Source organism: Corvus moneduloides, chromosome 18 (genome assembly GCF_009650955.1).
Source record: "Corvus moneduloides isolate bCorMon1 chromosome 18, bCorMon1.pri, whole genome shotgun sequence".
Lineage (NCBI taxonomy): Eukaryota > Metazoa > Chordata > Aves > Passeriformes > Corvidae > Corvus > Corvus moneduloides.
Genome location: NC_045493.1, coordinates 5,611,321 through 5,627,665, shown reverse-complemented (window position 1 = coordinate 5,627,665; position 16,345 = coordinate 5,611,321). Strand labels below are relative to the sequence as shown.

General features: G+C 46.9%; 2 protein-coding genes across 3 annotated transcripts; both read left to right on the top strand.

Annotated features, from left to right (window-relative positions):
* On the top strand, positions 1-9,590 carry DDX51 (DEAD-box helicase 51). Of its 2 annotated transcripts, XM_032128199.1 has the most exons (16): positions 1-843; positions 1,016-1,395; positions 1,780-2,027; positions 2,130-2,280; positions 2,933-3,078; positions 3,412-3,483; positions 3,666-3,772; positions 4,311-4,419; positions 4,789-4,934; positions 5,606-5,798; positions 6,406-6,521; positions 6,611-6,727; positions 7,737-7,838; positions 8,096-8,159; positions 8,372-8,506; positions 9,339-9,590. In XM_032128199.1, the coding sequence occupies exons 1-16, from the start codon at positions 821-823 to the stop codon at positions 9,363-9,365; spliced, it is 2,136 nt and encodes a 711-aa protein (XP_031984090.1). In that variant the 5' UTR covers positions 1-820; the 3' UTR covers positions 9,366-9,590. The 2 variants fall into 2 exon arrangements, with proteins under 2 accessions (XP_031984090.1, XP_031984091.1); XM_032128200.1 differs by lacking the exons at positions 8,096-8,159; positions 9,339-9,590 and having other exon boundaries at positions 8,372-8,495.
* Positions 9,591-10,716: 1,126 nt separating this feature from the next.
* GSTT2B (glutathione S-transferase theta 2B) lies at positions 10,717-16,083 on the top strand. Its single transcript, XM_032128215.1, has 5 exons — positions 10,717-10,942; positions 13,691-13,778; positions 14,437-14,587; positions 15,125-15,301; positions 15,838-16,083. Exons 1-5 carry the CDS (start codon positions 10,831-10,833, stop codon positions 16,042-16,044), a joined length of 735 nt encoding a protein of 244 aa, XP_031984106.1. The 5' UTR covers positions 10,717-10,830; the 3' UTR covers positions 16,045-16,083.
* Positions 16,084-16,345: the final 262 nt, after the last annotated feature.

Here is a 16,345-nt window from a genome sequence, read left to right as displayed (position 1 = left end):
GCTGTGTGGTGTAGGCTTTGGCAGGTTGGGGGTGGAGTTGGGCAATTGCTAACATGTCTGTTTCACTCTGATCCTAAAGCAAACAAAAGGAATATTTTGGGTTTGCCCGTGTTTCTTAGACACAGCGTTTCATGCTGTGGTGGTGGTGCCTGGGGCTGGTTCCTGACAGCACTCCACTGATTTTTACCTTGCTGTGTCCCAGAGGCTGTAGGTGTGTTCCGGGCTGCTTGTCGCTCTGAGGTTTGGTTTTGGTTTGTGTCTGCCATTGCCACAGTGGAAGCAGTCCTTGGACTAGCCTTGAGCCTGCTGCTTCAGGGCATCTTTCCCCTGAGGAGGTGCCACCTGTGTGTGGCCAAACAAGCAAGGAAGGAGTGCTTTTGCTCACTGAGGGGAAATGCTGTTATCCACATTGCTTACACTGCCTGCTCCAGGCAATGGGGATGGCCCTCAGTGCTGTGGAAGCTCTGCAGGGGCCTGCAGTGCTGTGGGAAGCTTCAGTGTTCTCTGCCAGCCCATCCCACACTGATGCTGTGCCCTCTCCCAGCGTGTCCCGCACTGATGCTGTGCTCTATCCCGCACTGGTGCAGTGCCGTGCCAGCCTGTCCCACACGGGTGCAGTGCTCTTTCCCGCCCTGCCCCGCACTGAGGCTCCCCTGGGCTAGGGGCTCCCGTCCGTCCCCTCAGCGCTTTCCCGCCCTCCCTTCAGGCTCCCCGCTGGGCCGGCAGGGGGCGCCCACCCCGCGGCTTCTGGAGCCTTCCGTCGTGGCCTCGCGGGGCGTGATGACGTCATCTCGGTGCGCCCCGGTGGCGCGGCGTGGTCATGGCGCTGTTCTGCATCAACAGGTACCGCGGCCGCGGCCCTGCTCCTGCTCCGCTCCTGCTCCCGGGCCCTGGCCATGGCCCTGGCCCTGACCCGGGCGCTGCCTTAGCCCCGGGCTCAGGCCGGGGGTGTCTGTCCGGAGGTGTGTGCGGGCGGGCGGCTCGTGCCTGAGGAGGTTTGTCTGGGCTGTTCCAGGTATGGCGGGGAGGACGAGCAGGAGGAGGAGGCTGAGGCGGAGGACCGGGCGCGGGTCCTGCTGGAGCGGCTGCAGCAGCAGGCGAGGGCCCGGCAGCTGAAGAAGCAGCGAGAGGCGCAGCCCCAGGGAAGGGAAGGCCCAGGGGGCGCGGGGCTGAGCCCCAGGAGTGAGCCCGGCGAAGGAAAAGCAAAGAGGAAGAGGGAGAGTGAAGAGCAGCCCAGCGCTCAAGGACAGAAGAAGCTAGAGACAAAACAACGGCCCCGTAGCTCTTCCGAAGAAAGGGCTGGTACTGAGGAGACAGCAGATGGCAGCAGCCCCACGAAGAAGAAGAAAGCAAATAGAAGAAAATCGAAAGTGCAGCGAGAGAAGATTGAAGCAGGTAAGGATAAATGAGATTGTAGGATTTCAGTTCATTGTGGTTGACAGTTTCCACAGAAAGTGGACACAAGCTGCTCATTGAGTACCTTGCTTAGTTTACCTGATTTTGTTTTCATTTCCTTCATATGTTTCCAATTTCTTTTTTTTAAGGGAAGGCCCTGTACTGCAAACTCTGAGGATCAGTTTGGTGTAAGGGGAGGGGGGAAGCATGTCATATCACCTCAGTGTTGTTGCATCTATACCAAAAAAGAAATGTTTGACTTTTGCACTTGGATTTAGGAAAAAAGAGCTTGCAAGATGTTGCTTAAGTCCTGTGTTGTAATATTGCCTATGTCCCTTTTCTGTGGCATGTTCTGACCTTATCTTTGTATTGCTATTACCCAAGTTCCAGATTCTGAAGAAGACAAAGAACTGGAAAACAGAAACAACTTTAAAAACAAGTCTAATAAAAGGAAGAAGATTGATGAGGAAACACAAGGAGATGAAACAGGAAAGAAAGAGAACAGTGAAAAAGTTGAAGAAAATCAAAGTACAAAGGAGGAGCTGCCCTTAGCAGCCTCAGGGGAAGAGGCAAATTGCCCACCCTCCAATATGATGATTCTCGGAGACTATGATGCAAAGCCAGTGCAAAAGGTAACTAGCTTGACTGAGTTTTGATGATGGTTGAGAAAACATGCTTCTTAAAAAGTTTATTTTACATATGGTATTGCCATATTCTCCTTTTCCTCACCTCAGGTTCAGCCCTTCTTACCACAGTGGCTTGCTCAACCGAAACGAGTGCAGAAACGCATCAAAGATAATCTATGTCCAATCAGAGATGTCCCAGGAATCCATCCCCGGCTGCTGAAAAAGCTGCAAATGAATGGAATAGAGTCCTTTTTTCCAGGTACCTTGATAGTGCTTTTGTTTCTTTCTAAAAGGACTTAAAGAGTTTCTGTGTTCTGGTGCTGTATATTTTATGTTGTCAGTGAAGTAAAATACAGGACAAAATTTAATGCTCAAAAGTGATGGTACCAGATTTAACCCTTCTTTCTCAAAGCTTTGTCTAGGCTGAGTAAAAGTCTGTTATCTACTCAGAAATAATAGCTTGGAGTAATGGCTCAGAGCTGCCCAAAGAGGGAAGTCTTACTTGTGTCCTCACATTTTTCCTCCTTATGCCAAGCTTGTGTTTTAGCTCCTTACTTTCCACCATCTCTGCTGCTGATCAGATCTGGGAACTCATTCAGCTCACTAAAGCACCAGAAAAACATACAAACAAAAAAAAAAATCTGTTTGTTTTCCATTATTTTGCCAGTTTTGCAAACAAGTGCAATAAATGTCGGCTTTTAAATAAGTAGAAGGGACAGCTGGATGCAAGGATAAGGACAGAGGGTGACTTTCAGCTGAGCCTGGAGGCTTAGGCTGTGTCAGAGGCCTATCAGGTTATGTTGGGAAGCCAGTACACATTTTCTCATTTTAAAAATGCTTTTATATAACATTTTCAGTTACTAGTGAGTTCATTAACCATCTGGTTTGTGTTTATTTCTGGTTTTGCTCAGTCCAGGCAGAGGTGATTCCTGCCATTCTCCAGAGTGCCTCCAATGGCTATCTGATGGGGCGGGGGGGATACCGCCCCAAGGACATCTGTGTCTCAGCACCCACAGGCAGTGGAAAGACCCTGTCTTTTGTCATACCCATTGTACAGGTGAGTTTATCCTCAGGGAAGTATCTGCAGGGGAAATGCTGGGGTTGCTTTTGTTCAAGCAAAACCTGAACTTAAAAGTAGCTTAAGAAGTCAAGGAATTTGTGGACATAAGGTGGCAGATTTTCAGCTCAGAGCTGTCTGAGGGAGCTTCTTGTCACCATCCCACTCCTTTTCTCAGACAGTAGGCACAGCATGAGGACTTGGGAGGGTGGAGGGAGAAAAATGGAAACATAGAACTGTGAGAATGTGTCAAGCCCCTCTCTTCTTGCTAAGTTAGGTACAAGAACCCCATTTTCTGGTTTTCAGGGACTCATTTGGCCTTTATTTTGGCAGGTTCTGTTAGATCGAGTGGTTTGCCATGTACGAGCTCTGGTTGTTCTGCCCACCAAAGAACTGGCACAACAGGTATGTGGCTCTTCACCATCTCTGAGCAGAGCTGGGCTGAGGGACAGGCTGGTGCAGCCAGTGCTTTGGCTGTTCTGTGGAGCAGGCTGAAGACCTGCCAGTGGGTTTGATGCTGTTCATGTAATAGAAAGTATTTACTGCAACTGATTCTGTGGCAGCTGACAAAGCTCATCTCTTTGCAGGTGAGTAAAGTGTTCAACGTTTACACTGATGGGACAGGTCTGAAGGTCGTGTTGATTACTGGCCAGAAATCTTTTGCAAAGGAGCAGGAGATGCTTGTCCAGAAAAAGTAGGTTAAAAGGTATTTTGATAAGGTTTATAGAGATTGCAAGCTAATTAATGTCATTAAGCAGGGCTTAAAATGTAGTCTGTTGCAGCACACCATCATGCTATTGTAATTTTGGATAATGGATTTATATGCTGGATTCTGGGGGTTCTGTCTTTGTCATAGTGCCTGTTACTACCCGTGTTTTGTGATTGTAATGTTTTACTAGATTTTTGGGGTTCTTAATCAGCAGTTATTCAGAATGTGAATGTTTACCTTGTATCCACAGGTACATATGACTGTGGGATTTTGCTGCAATTATACTTTTTTTAAGAACAGTGAAGAATGACACTTCCTGTCTAAAATGAGGCAGCACAGTGGAGACTGGTGTTTGGTGTCCACCACTGCCCCTGCATGCTGTCCAGTGTCAAGTCCATATGTGAATTTTGCTATTTCTCAGTTAACTGAGTGGTAGGAAAACCTTAAGGTCTGCTCCTTAAGGTCTCTGCTACAGGCTTTATGGTGAAGACGATACTTACTGGTGGGCTGCTTGTCCTTTCAGAGTGACAGGCTACTGCAGCCTGGCTGACATTGTTGTGGCCACACCAGGGAGGCTCACAGATCACATTAACCAGACCCCGGGCTTCAGCCTGACACAGCTTCGCTTCCTGGTGAGTCACATCCACAGGTCTCCCATCTGAGTGCAATGTCTGCTACAGCAGTAATTCCTGCTTTCTTCCTGTGTGGAACATAAATACATCTCTGTTGGAACTGTTGTGTGGGCCTGTCTATGCTCCAGATTGTGGAGGCAGCAGTCACAAGATGAGATGTTTTATTCCAACTCGTGACACCCAAGCATCCACCCACTTCCTCTTCTCTCTTAGGCTCTTGCAAACTCGGAGTAAGGATGGGCAAAGAAAGCAATTCTCTTGACTAGAACCTTCCATTATTTTACCTTGTGGCTCACTGGTTGGAGATACAAAGGAAAATAAAAGCTCCCAGTATTTAACAAGTGGTGGTTTTCATCCTTGTGAATTCAGATCGTAGATGAAGCTGACCGTATGATTGATGACATGCACCAGAACTGTCTGAACCAAATTGTCAAAGCTGCATTCCAAGTAGAAAATGACTCTGGCTCCAACATGCTTTTTCAGAGGACCAAACCAGGGCCTATAACAGCAGCCAGGTAAGTTGCAGAATGCATTTCTTTGAACTGATGGTATGGACACCAGCACCTGGATGTCGCTGCCCTTCTCCACTGTACGCTCCCAGATGGACTCTCAAAGCTTGATTCCTGTGAGGAATGTCTACCAAAATAAGGCAGTGAACAGCTGATGCCAGGGGATGTCCTTCAGACTCAGTATTGTATTCTGCAGGCTTTCCTTATTTAGACTAAAGGAGCATCAAAAGAATGCACAGATACTGCAAATTTGTGACCCATTTGCAGAGTAACTATAGTAATGCCCTTTGGCAAAGCTGAGTAATGGATTTGGAGGAAAGCTCATGCAATTAACAATCTGCAGCTGCTGATTTTGTACAGCAATGGTAGAGCTGTGTCAGAAACTGAGATGAATGGCCAAGGAAGGACATGACTAGAATGAGGACGGGGTAATCAGGGTGCAGGGACTTGTGCAGGAATAATGGATTGGGGTTGTGCACTTGACTGAGAATGCTCATCAGTTCTGTCTGTGAACTCCAGATAAAACAAGGGTGGAAAAGAACCTATAGGAAAAGCCCAGGGCAGGAAAATAGCATCAAAGAGCATTCATTGCTTCCCTTATATTATCTGAAGGCACTTAGGGTGAAATTCCTTTGCCCCATCCTCAAAGCCCAGTTTCTGTGTGCTGTTTCTTTCAGTTCCTGCTCTCCTCAGATACCCTTACAGAAACTGCTGTTTTCAGCCACACTGACCCAGGACCCAGAGAAATTGCAGCAGCTGGATTTATTCCAGCCTCGCCTCTTCACATCTGTGTATTCCGAGAAGAACAGAGATGGAACAGAAACTGAACGAGATACTAATGATAAATACACACTCCCTGAGGGGCTATCGGTATGATGTTAATTCTTTTGAGTAAGTTATACTTGAAGATTTGTTTAATTCCAGACTGTCTAGTTGTGGTTTTACCCTAAAACAAGTATGTCTTCCCTGTGTTTCCTTGCCAGAAGTGGCTTTGGGAGAGTATATGTGACCCAGAGAGCTCTACCTTTGCACATATATTTTCTCATTACTTAATGTTCATTTGGTTAAGACTGGATTATTTTTTTAATTAATCTCTCTTCATGTGGAGTTGAGTTAACCAGCAACGGGGATTGGAAATCTGAAGTCATTATAACGTAGTAGCACCTATCAATTGTCCATATGTCTAACATTCATTTCAAGACGTGTATACGTGCCAACCTGTAGACAGGAAGGCAATGCATGTTGTTACTTGCCATGGAGAAGTAAGGGCATTAGAACAACTCAGGTCTCCTGTCTCCACTTGTATCCTGCCAGCCTCTTTATTCTTAAAGGGGTGGCATTATGGGCTCTGGTTTTGCTGCTGTTAGTTGTAAAACATCCAAGCCTGTGTAAGTCATGGACAGGTAGTGGATTTCAGGGAAGATAGTCTTAGCAAGAAGTAACTTTTCTCTCTGAACTCCTTCCCTGTTGACTGCAGCAATGTTACGTGCCTTGTGACCTGAATTCCAAGCCTTTGCTCCTCTTGTATTTCATGCTGAAAATGAAATTCACCCGCGTGTTGTGCTTTACCAACTCCAGGGAAGCCTCTCACAGGTAAACATTAATGAGATCACTGTCCTAGATATCTGTCAAGGGATGTTACAGAGGTAAGGAAGTGACAGTTTCTCTCCATTTACCTGCAGGTTGTTCCTGCTGGTTCAAGCTTTTGGTGGAGTCACAGTGGCAGAGTTTTCTTCTCGGTTACCTCCAAATGAGAGACAGAGAACCATGAAGGAGTTTGAACAAGGAAAAATACAACTGTGAGCATCTTAAACTACTTTTCTATATGTTTTCCAGCACAGGCTCTTTCTAGTGTGTAGTAGGTTGAAACTTATTTGATGGACAAGTTACTGATATAAGTTGCTGGCTCTGCAGCCAGCTTCAAACCACGACACAGTGTAAACAGCTAAACAGAACAAGGGACACAGTTACATGGGGTCTTCTAAAACAGAGCATGCAGGAGTCTGCTGCAGAATGGGTGTGAGACTTGGACTTGTGACTTTGAATTGTTTATCTTGCATGTGACTCAGCCTGTTCTAATCTAGCTGCAATCTGAATTTCTATGTGTTGTTTTATAACAAGCAGTAAATACAAATGCTTGTTCATAGAGTTACTCAGAACACACAGGTTTGCAAATATGGAGTTTGTTTGTGCTGGGCGTCTGGTATTTGAAGGGAGGAAATGGATGTTGGTGCTAAAACTATATATAGTGTTAGAGCTTCCTACCAAAGCAATCCCTGCTCAGACTGGCATAGATGTCTACTTCTATACATGTTTGATTTGCATTGTGGTTTTGGTAGCTGTATGAGATTGTGTCTGTGGAATGTCTCTGAGGAGAAGGTAAATACTTTTTTTCTGGATGTTCTTTTTATCCTAACCTGGTGTATAAATTTCTCCTTGACTACTGGTATTTCTCACCTCACCATCTGTGTTCCGTGCTTTTATGGAATATTCAGATACCTTAGAAGTTTGTAACCTCCAGTGTGCTGGCAGCTGTCTGACATGCTTGGAGAACCTGGAAACACACAGTAACTTTTCATGCTCAGCAGAGGGTGACAGGCCTGCAGTGATGCTTGGAGGTCTGTGGGCAGCTGATAAGGCCAGTGGCAATATGGAGTGACTTGGCAGTGCTCCTGCCAGGCTTAGAGGCAGAGGCTCACTGTCCAGTTCAAGATTAGCAAGAGTTGTGCTGTGTTTACTTGTGTTTTACTTGTGTGTGTAGTGCCTGAGATGTTACCTGAAAATGACTATATATACACTTACAACCAGGTTAATCAGCACAGATGCCACAGCCCGAGGGATTGATGTTAAAGGAGTGAATTATGTGATAAACTATGATGCACCACAGTTCATCAGGACGTACATTCACCGGTAAGACAACAGGAACAAAAGGAAGGTGTCTGAGCTTGGTTTGCTTTGAAATATTTAGCAGAGGTGACATGCACTTAAAAGTGCTTTTAGCTTTTCTTTTTACTTTAATAGGCAAATAGCTTTCTAACAAAAATTAAGCCCATAGCATTGCTTGGAATCAGACTCTCTTAGAACTGGAGAATTTCAGCATCAGAATCTGGGAGCTGATAAATGGCAGTGACTATGGGGCTAAACTGACTCGAAGCTACTGTTTTCAGGGTTGGAAGAACAGCTCGTGCAGGAGAAGCAGGTGTTGCTTTCAGCTTGGTCCTTAGAATTCAGGTATGTCTGGCAGGGGATTCATTCGATAAGGATGCATGCAGGGGCATAAGGAATGTAAAGTTCATACTACTTCCCACCTTTTCCAGTCAGCTGACCTTAGCACCTGGAAATGTCAATTATTTCCTGACTAAGCAGCATGTTCCAAAATGTGCTCATTTTCTAGCTGATAGGCGGTGGGGTGTCTCATCTGCAGTGTCTGTTTTGTTGTGCAGGAGCGGCGGTTTCTGCGGATGTTGAGGGATGCTGGCATCCAAGATATAAAGAAACACCCAGTGAAGGGCAACTCATTGAAGCCATTGGTGCAGCAATATGAGGGAGCTCTGTGTAAGCTTGAGAAGACAGTCAAGGTAATGGAAATGAGGAAGAAAATAAAAAAATCAAACTGCAACTTGCACAGTTCAGTGCAATACATGCTTAGCACAAGTATTAGTGTCCGGGATCCTTTCCTTTGTCTGAGACAGTACCATCTCAGTGTGAAGGCAACATTTGTGGCTGCATCCTTATGGAATACTCAGAAAGGGTGGGGAGGGGAGAAAGGTTTTCTGTCAAAGTTAGGCAGCATTCCTGGAGGAGTTTAAAAGATGTGTAGATGTGGCACTTGGGGATGTGGTTTAGTGGTAGGTTTGGCAGTGCCAGGTAAAGGGTTGGAGTCAATGGTCTTAAGGGTCTTTTTCAACTCTGATTTTTGGTGGGTTTTTTCTATTCTGTCCTTCTCTTTACCTCTGTAGCTGGGATTTTGACAGCTACCCAGAGGACTGCAAGCAAAATGCAGAGATTAAACCTTTTGTCATTCCAGAGTTTGACTGTAATGTACAGCTATGCTGACTAAAAGTTGGGTATCTCAAGCCAGGAAAGAATTATCTGCAGGCCTTGTTTTATACACCAGTGTGAAGTTGAGAGCTTTGAGACAAAAGCAGGATATCATTTACCTTGCAGATGGGTGGACTAGGGATCCTTAATAGACTGTGCTGCATGATTTGGGCAAGTGTTCTGCTCTCTAATTTGAGAACGCCTCATAAATACGTGCCCTTGAAAAATGATTTTGAGTGTAGACTAGGAATGTTTGAGAACCGGGGCAGAAAAGATTATCAAATTGTCCTATTCCTCCCTGAAGTCCCTTCTGTGTGACTCTGAGACAGGGGCATCTTCAGTCACCTTCTCAACTTTAATTTTGAACAGAACGAGCGAGCGCAGAAACGAGCCTGAACGAATGGAAGCTGAGATGGCTGATGTGGCACTGAAGCTGCTGAGTTGGACAGGACATGGACTGTTCCCCAGCACAGCAATGCTGAGTCGTGGTCCCTGAATGATTGGTTCCTCAACCTTATCATATCTGAAGTCAGCTGTTACAGGCCTTATTCCTCTTTCAAGGACACTGTGAACAGAGTTCAGTTACTGGTTTAATAATAAAAAGATAAATTTTGAGATACAGGTTGTCTTTAAGAGGACTTTGCATCGTATCCTCCTGGCGTATCTAGAATTAGCACTGGCTCCTGAGCATGGTCTGATGGAACTGCTGTTCTCCAGTGGTGAGGGCTGGGCCCTCACTTCTGCGCTGGGATAATGATTCTGCAAATGCATAAACACCTGTGCAGTGCCTGTAGCAGAAGTGTGTTTGAAGAGCTGCTCTAGGCTGCAGTGACTCTCAACTTTTAAATAAATATTACATATATTTTTAAAACTGTGTCTAATAAAGACTGCTGGGCTCAGGAATTGGACTTGACCCTTGTGGGTCAACTCAGGATATTTTATGATTAGGACATAAAAGGAGTTTTCCCTGTTACAGTCTTGTGCCCTATCCTTTTCTTGCCTATGTTGTTTCCCTCCAACATTCTGTACCAGAGGTAACAGCAGGTATTATTCAGTGTTCGATTGGTGTTAATGCAGACCGAAATGTCTGATGTCTAATGTAGATGTCCTGGAGCCAGCTAGTGTCACTGCAAGCCATAAGTCTGTATTTGACACATGCCATGGTATTTTTAGCTGCCCTGGCAGAAGGCTTAAAGCTGCCATGTAGCTGTGGCCTGCAACAACTCTCCAAGGGTTGCTTTTCCTTCAGCAGGAATGGTTCCAGCTCTGGCCTATTGTTTTGCAAAGCAAAATAAATGTATGCAGGCATTAGTAATACATTACTGAAAGCTGGGAATCTTGGAGGAATGGGTTTTGGGGAAGGTGGTTGAATCTTGTGAAGATAGGAGCAAGGTTGTTTTATAGCAATGAAGCAGTGTCTGTTTTCCTACTGTGACTGCTTGCTCTTCATTTGTTTTTCTATAGCACGGGTGTCTGGTCTGGTACTGGAGTCACAGGAATGGGAAGTCCTCTTGTGCAAGAGCTGTGAGCTCCCAGAGGCAAAACCAGGATCTGCCTCTTAAGCACCCACGCCCTCTCAGCCGGGCTGTTGTTTCTTTATCATTAAGGGATTAAGGGCAGTTATTGGGACAAGCCAGAGATCAGATGTAAGGTGGCAGAGCCTAGTTGAGACTTCACCCTGAAAGTGCCACCCCCATGTCCTATGAGTTAGGCACCGCCCTGATGAAGTTGCAGAGGGCAGGGCGCTGTCGCCCCGCCCCGGCCAGGGCGGGAGCAAGGTTGGCGGGACGGGCCGGGACGGGCCGGGACAAGACCAGGCGCCGGCAGCCACAGCAGCCACAGCAGCAGCAGCAGCGACAGGATGGGGCTGGAGCTGTACCTGGACCTGCTCTCGCAGCCCTGCCGGGCGCTCTACATCTTCGCCCGGAGCAACAACATCCCCTTCGAGTTCAAGCGGGTGCAGCTGGCTAAAGGTGAGCGGGGCCAGGGGGCGGCGTGGGGGCCCCTGTGCCCCAGGCGGTCCCAGCCCCTCGGTTAGCGGGTGCCCCGCTGCTCCCCGCGCCGGCACCCGGGTCCCTTGGCCACTCCCGGGGGAGATGCTTGATGCCAGCCCGCGGGTGGAAGCAAGTGGGTTACTCACCATCCCCATCAGTGCGAGATGCTGAGAGAGGGTGGGGTGGCCCTCCTGCTGCAGAGGGTTTCTGGTGCCTACACAGAAGCAATACCTAATTCTTCAATGCAACCCTGTTTTTAAATACTGATTACAGTGCCTATGCTCCTCCGCAGCAAACAGGACACTGCAAAGGCGTGTGATTATCTTTGAAATCGGCCCCACCCCAGCAGAAAATGTGTCTCTGAAAAAAGAGATGCTTTTCTAAGAAGTGCTCAGTATGTCCCAGGTCTGAGGCATTCCCGATTTAGATGGGAAACAAAAAGCTGCAGAGAAGGGACGTTCACATATGGGCGAGGACAGCTTAGATGTGTGGTTCTTGTTCATTACTTCAACTTAGTAAAAATTTTTGTTCTAGTAAGCAGCAGCAGTTGCTGTAGAGCAACTCTTCTCTTGGCAGGGGTTAACACCCCCTTGGGAGGCTCCTCCTGCACCAGCTTGCTGAGCTGTCCCCATGTGTAGGTAGGGCAGGGCAGGGGTAAGGCTGCCCCTCTGGGGGCTCCATTGGCTCAAGCAGTTTGTGGTCAGGTTATTTTGAGAGGGTTGAGGACCCGCTTGTGAAGGCTGTGGAGCGAGACAATGCAGCTGCCAGTAATCTGAACACTGAGAAATGAAGAAGGGAGGTGGTTTAGTTGGGTTAAAACCAACCGATAACTGGTAGGAGCCTGTCCAAAGGGTATCGTGTGTTTTCACCAAAGGAGGCCCAAAGATCTGTATCTTCTTTCTTTGTAATTGAAGCTGGTAAAAGCTATCCTTCAACCTTTCCAGAAATCTGCTGGATTTGAAATTAATGTATGGGGCATAAAAAGGCCTCAGTAAGTAATGCTTAAAAACAATGAAAGATGAGAAGGCTCTTGGGGCTGGAATTGATAAAGGAACGAAAAAGGCTCCAACTTGAGACAAACCTCAGACATGCTGTGGTTGAGTTTTTGGGTGTTCCCCTGCACACCTTAGCTGTGCGCTGGTTGTACCTTACTGTGGCTTTCCTCCCACTTGTCTCATAGCAAAAATTTTTGCAATTGTTTGTAGCTGGGGGCTGGCTCATCTTGTGTCCTTCCCCTTCTTTCCCAATAAATTAACTGTTGTGGTGAGACACTGGAGCAAAAGAGAGGAGACTGGCAGGCAAGGAATGAGAGCACCAAAGAGAATGGAACAACTGAAGTGTAGGTATAGGGGAAGTGAGAGAAAGGAAAGTGAATTAAATCACAGATTCCAATGCTCTGTGCCCCTTGGCAACAGTGCCTGCTTTTGGCCTGTGAATTTAGGATGGGTGATTTGGGTGCATCTCATCCCATTCCTGCAGAGCACGTACCTCCCATGCCATGGGGAAGCTCTCCAAGTACCTGCACTGGTACCACAGTGCAGGAGGCCTCACTGCACTGGTACCCATCACTGCACAGTTTATAAGAACAAGGTGACAGAACTGATACTCAGAATTGAGGTGGTGGGTTAAATGTGATGCCCCAGAAAAGCTCTTGGGCCCCCAGTAGGGCAGGGGTCAATGAAAGGGGTAGAAAGAGTGAGAATGGATAGGAATCACATGATATTCAAAGGACACCTGAAGACCTGGAATCTGCACACTTCATCTTTTTGAAAGGGGTAGGGGAGATGGGCTGCAAGCCAAGTGACAGGGGAATAGTCACAAATCAGGTTTGCCAGGTACTAGAAAAGCTAAGTTTGCTTCCAGAGCATCTCTGGCACACAGATTCTCAGATGGCTCACATAGCAGGGCATGGCACAAGGTTAGTTACACATTAAAGAGGCTTGAATACCCAGGCAGCCACATGTGACTGAAGCGAGTGGCTGGAACAGGCTGTCACTAACAAGTCACATAAAACAAGGCTGCTGGGACTGGTTTCAGACATAAAGGAGTACACTGAGACCTCAGATGAACAAAGCACCTTCTCCTGTCAGATTCACTCTGCGTGCTTTTCAGGGAGGACCTACAAGGTAGCTTAAAAGCAACCTCAAATCCATATTTGCTCTGACAAAAGATACACAAAATGCACAGGAGCTAATTGAAAGATCTGTAATGAAGTACCCATGACTATATATGGAATCACAGGAATTTATTTTCATCTGTGGATTTTAAAAAGCAACTTGAATATAAATTACATTATCTTCCAGAAAAAAAAAATTATCTGCTTTCTCACTGTCCTTGTTGTTCATATTTCTGATAGTGAGATCCTTTTCCTCCAAGGTGCTTGCTGCTCCCTCTGGGTTTGTACAGGACAGGTACCTCCAGGCACAAACTTGGAGTGGATAGAGCCCCAAGCTGTCAAGTGCTGTTGGTATGAAAGGACTCCTAACCATCCTGCCCTTGGTGAAGAGGTGGGTCTGGTATGCAGGCAATAAGCAAGTAAGCTGATACCATAGGACTATCCCCCTACTCGCTCTGCAGCACTTATTCATTGGTTGTAAACTTGATACAAAACTCTATTTGTACAATCAAAACCAACTTGAAACTAGATGGCCCCCACAAACTGCTGAGGTGTTTACAAACAGGTCCTGAGTATCCCTGCCAAGTAAAACTTCTCATTTCCCTCCTCAGGGCAGCACAAGACAGAGGAGTTCCAGAAGGTGAATGTCCTGATGAAGGTGCCTGCACTAAGGGATGGTTCTTTCACCTTAGCAGAGAGGTGAGGTTCAAATAAACTCAATCCCCTACTGCAGTATTGTTTATCCCAAATCTTGGATTGCCAGTGTACTGCTGGGACTCCAGTCCAGGCAGTTTTTTGTCTCATTCCTATCCTATGTTCCACTTGTACAAACCTGTGTTTCAAGAAAAGCTATCACATGTAAGCAGCTTGAACAGCATTAATAGTAGAAAAAGCTGCTGCTTGGAGCTCCTCTGCTACTTTGTAAGCAGTGTTTCTGAGCTTAAATACCTGTCCACGTGTCCTCCTGCTCTCTGCCTGCAGCTGGAGGCTGTAGGTCAGTGCAGGACATCTGACATAAAGCACCTGCTCCTGGATGGCCAGGCAACGTGAAGCTCAGATTTGGTATAAACTCATTCTGCAGCTTCTATTTGCTCAAAAATGTTCATGGGGTAACTGTGCCAGCAGACCACACCTGTCTCACTGGGCAATTATCTCATATCAGGTAATTGCTGTCCACAAGCAGCTGGTTAAGCCAGCACAAACTCTCTCCTGTGCTGTGCCCCGCTGAACTTCTGCCTGACTCCAATCAGGTTTGTGTGTCTGCTTGTCCAGCAGTGCAAAACTGGGGGGGGAAGAAAGGATGAGGTCCTTTAATCTCAGATGATCAGCTTACCAGTCTGTCTTGCTCTCTGGGCAGCATTGCAATCCTCCTGTATCTCGTCCAGAAATTCAAGACTCCTGATCACTGGTACCCATCTGACCTGCAAAAAAGGGCTAGGGTTGATGAATACCTGTCCTGGCAGCATGCCAACATCCGTGCGAAGGGAAGCAAGTTGTTCTTAACCAAGGTAAAACCATGACATGTCAAAACTTACGAGCTAAGAACTGTAAGTTAAATGGCCTGCCTGCCTGTGTGCAGGGCCTCTCTAAGCAAATGTACAAGCCAGATGACAGATAGGAACAAAACTGACTTGGCTGCTGAAGGGAGCCTAACTGAAGTGCCCTGGATCCTTCATGCTGCAGCCAAAGGTCCAGAGCAAACACATCCTGGGTGAGCAGCTCCCACCAGACACAGCTCAGTGCTGGCTGCTCGGCTTCATGGAGAATACCAACCTCCCTCTGGAAAACAAAACACAGTTGCTGGCAGATGATACAGTCTTCCCTTGAGAGGAGACTCTTGTGGTTGAATTTTCAGATTTCTAGGCAGCAGACAAGGAGAGGCAGGAAGTAATGACTGACATTTAATGTTAACCTGGCAAGGTTGATGAGCAGTTCTGGTTGTTCTAGTGCATGGCTGGTGAGGGATCCTCAGAAGGTGGCAGTGAGAGTGTGATGACTAGATTTGGAAGGAAACACATACACAGCTTGTTTCTTCTCCCTGCCAGGTGCTGTTGCCTCTCCTCACAGGCCAGCCACTTCCTCCAGAGAAACTGGAGTTTGCTACTGAGGAGCTGAACGTTGCCCTGAAGCAGTTTGAGGAAAAGTTCTTGCAAGACAAGCTCTTCATCGCAGGCAGCGAGATCTCCCTGGCAGACCTTGTAGCACTGGTGGAGCTCATGCAGGTGAGCATCAACCCCAGCACTGCTGGATATGTGAGTCAGGCTGTGGGCAGGCCAGGCCAAGGAGTGGCTGCTGCACCCCCACCGCTGTAATGGCAGATCTTCCGTGGGGTTAAGTCTTGTTCCTTTGTGACTTTGACCACAATTAAGTTTGCCAGGGAAGAACACCTACTTTGATGAAACAGTTCTTTCTATAGAAATATGGACCGAATTCATCAAGAAAGAAAGGTAAATTACAAACTAGGCAGGAAAGTACAGATATTTGGAAGAGCTGTGTTGGTGTGCATGGACTTCCGTGTTCTGTGTTAGACCGTTCTTGGGTTAGCCATGGCAGAGCTCTTTGCTGCACGTCCCAAGGGACAGCAGCTGCTGAGGATGTCACCACTTACCTCCTATGACCTAAGAGCCAGAGATGAGCTCCACCTAACCTCATGACTGTCTGCTGCCTTGAGCCAGAAGCATATCCATCTTTCATTTGGTCCCATCCGTGGTAAATGCCATGTTTGCCTCACTCCTGGGTGCTGTGTCTGTCTCTGCAGCCTGTGTGTGCTGGTTACGACCTGTTTGAGGAGAGGCCAAAGTTAATGGAGTGGCGCAAGCGGGTGGAAGAAGCTGTGGGGAAGCAGCTTTTCCAGGAAGCCCACAAAGAGATCATGAACATTAAGAACATGACTGCTGATCAGTTTGCACCTGAGATGATGGAGAATTTCAAGCAGCAGCTCCTAAAGCAGGTCAGCCAGAATTAGAGGGTAATGCTCTAATAAAATGGATTATTTTCTGAAGGCTTTATTGTCGTCTTTCAGCATTTCTTCTAAAAATCATACAGAAACACCATTCCACAAAGTGCACTTCTCTTCATTCACAGCCTTTCTGCAACTTAGAAGGGAAGAAAAATACATCTTAGACTGCCATGAGCTGCTTTTCCCTCTTGTCCACTGCAGCATGGGAACTGTAGCCCTGTAGGCTTTTTTTTCATGCTCCAGCACCACTGGATCTGTTTCAGGGCTGAGGTGATTCAGTCTGTGTGGAAACAGGGGCAGCAGAGCT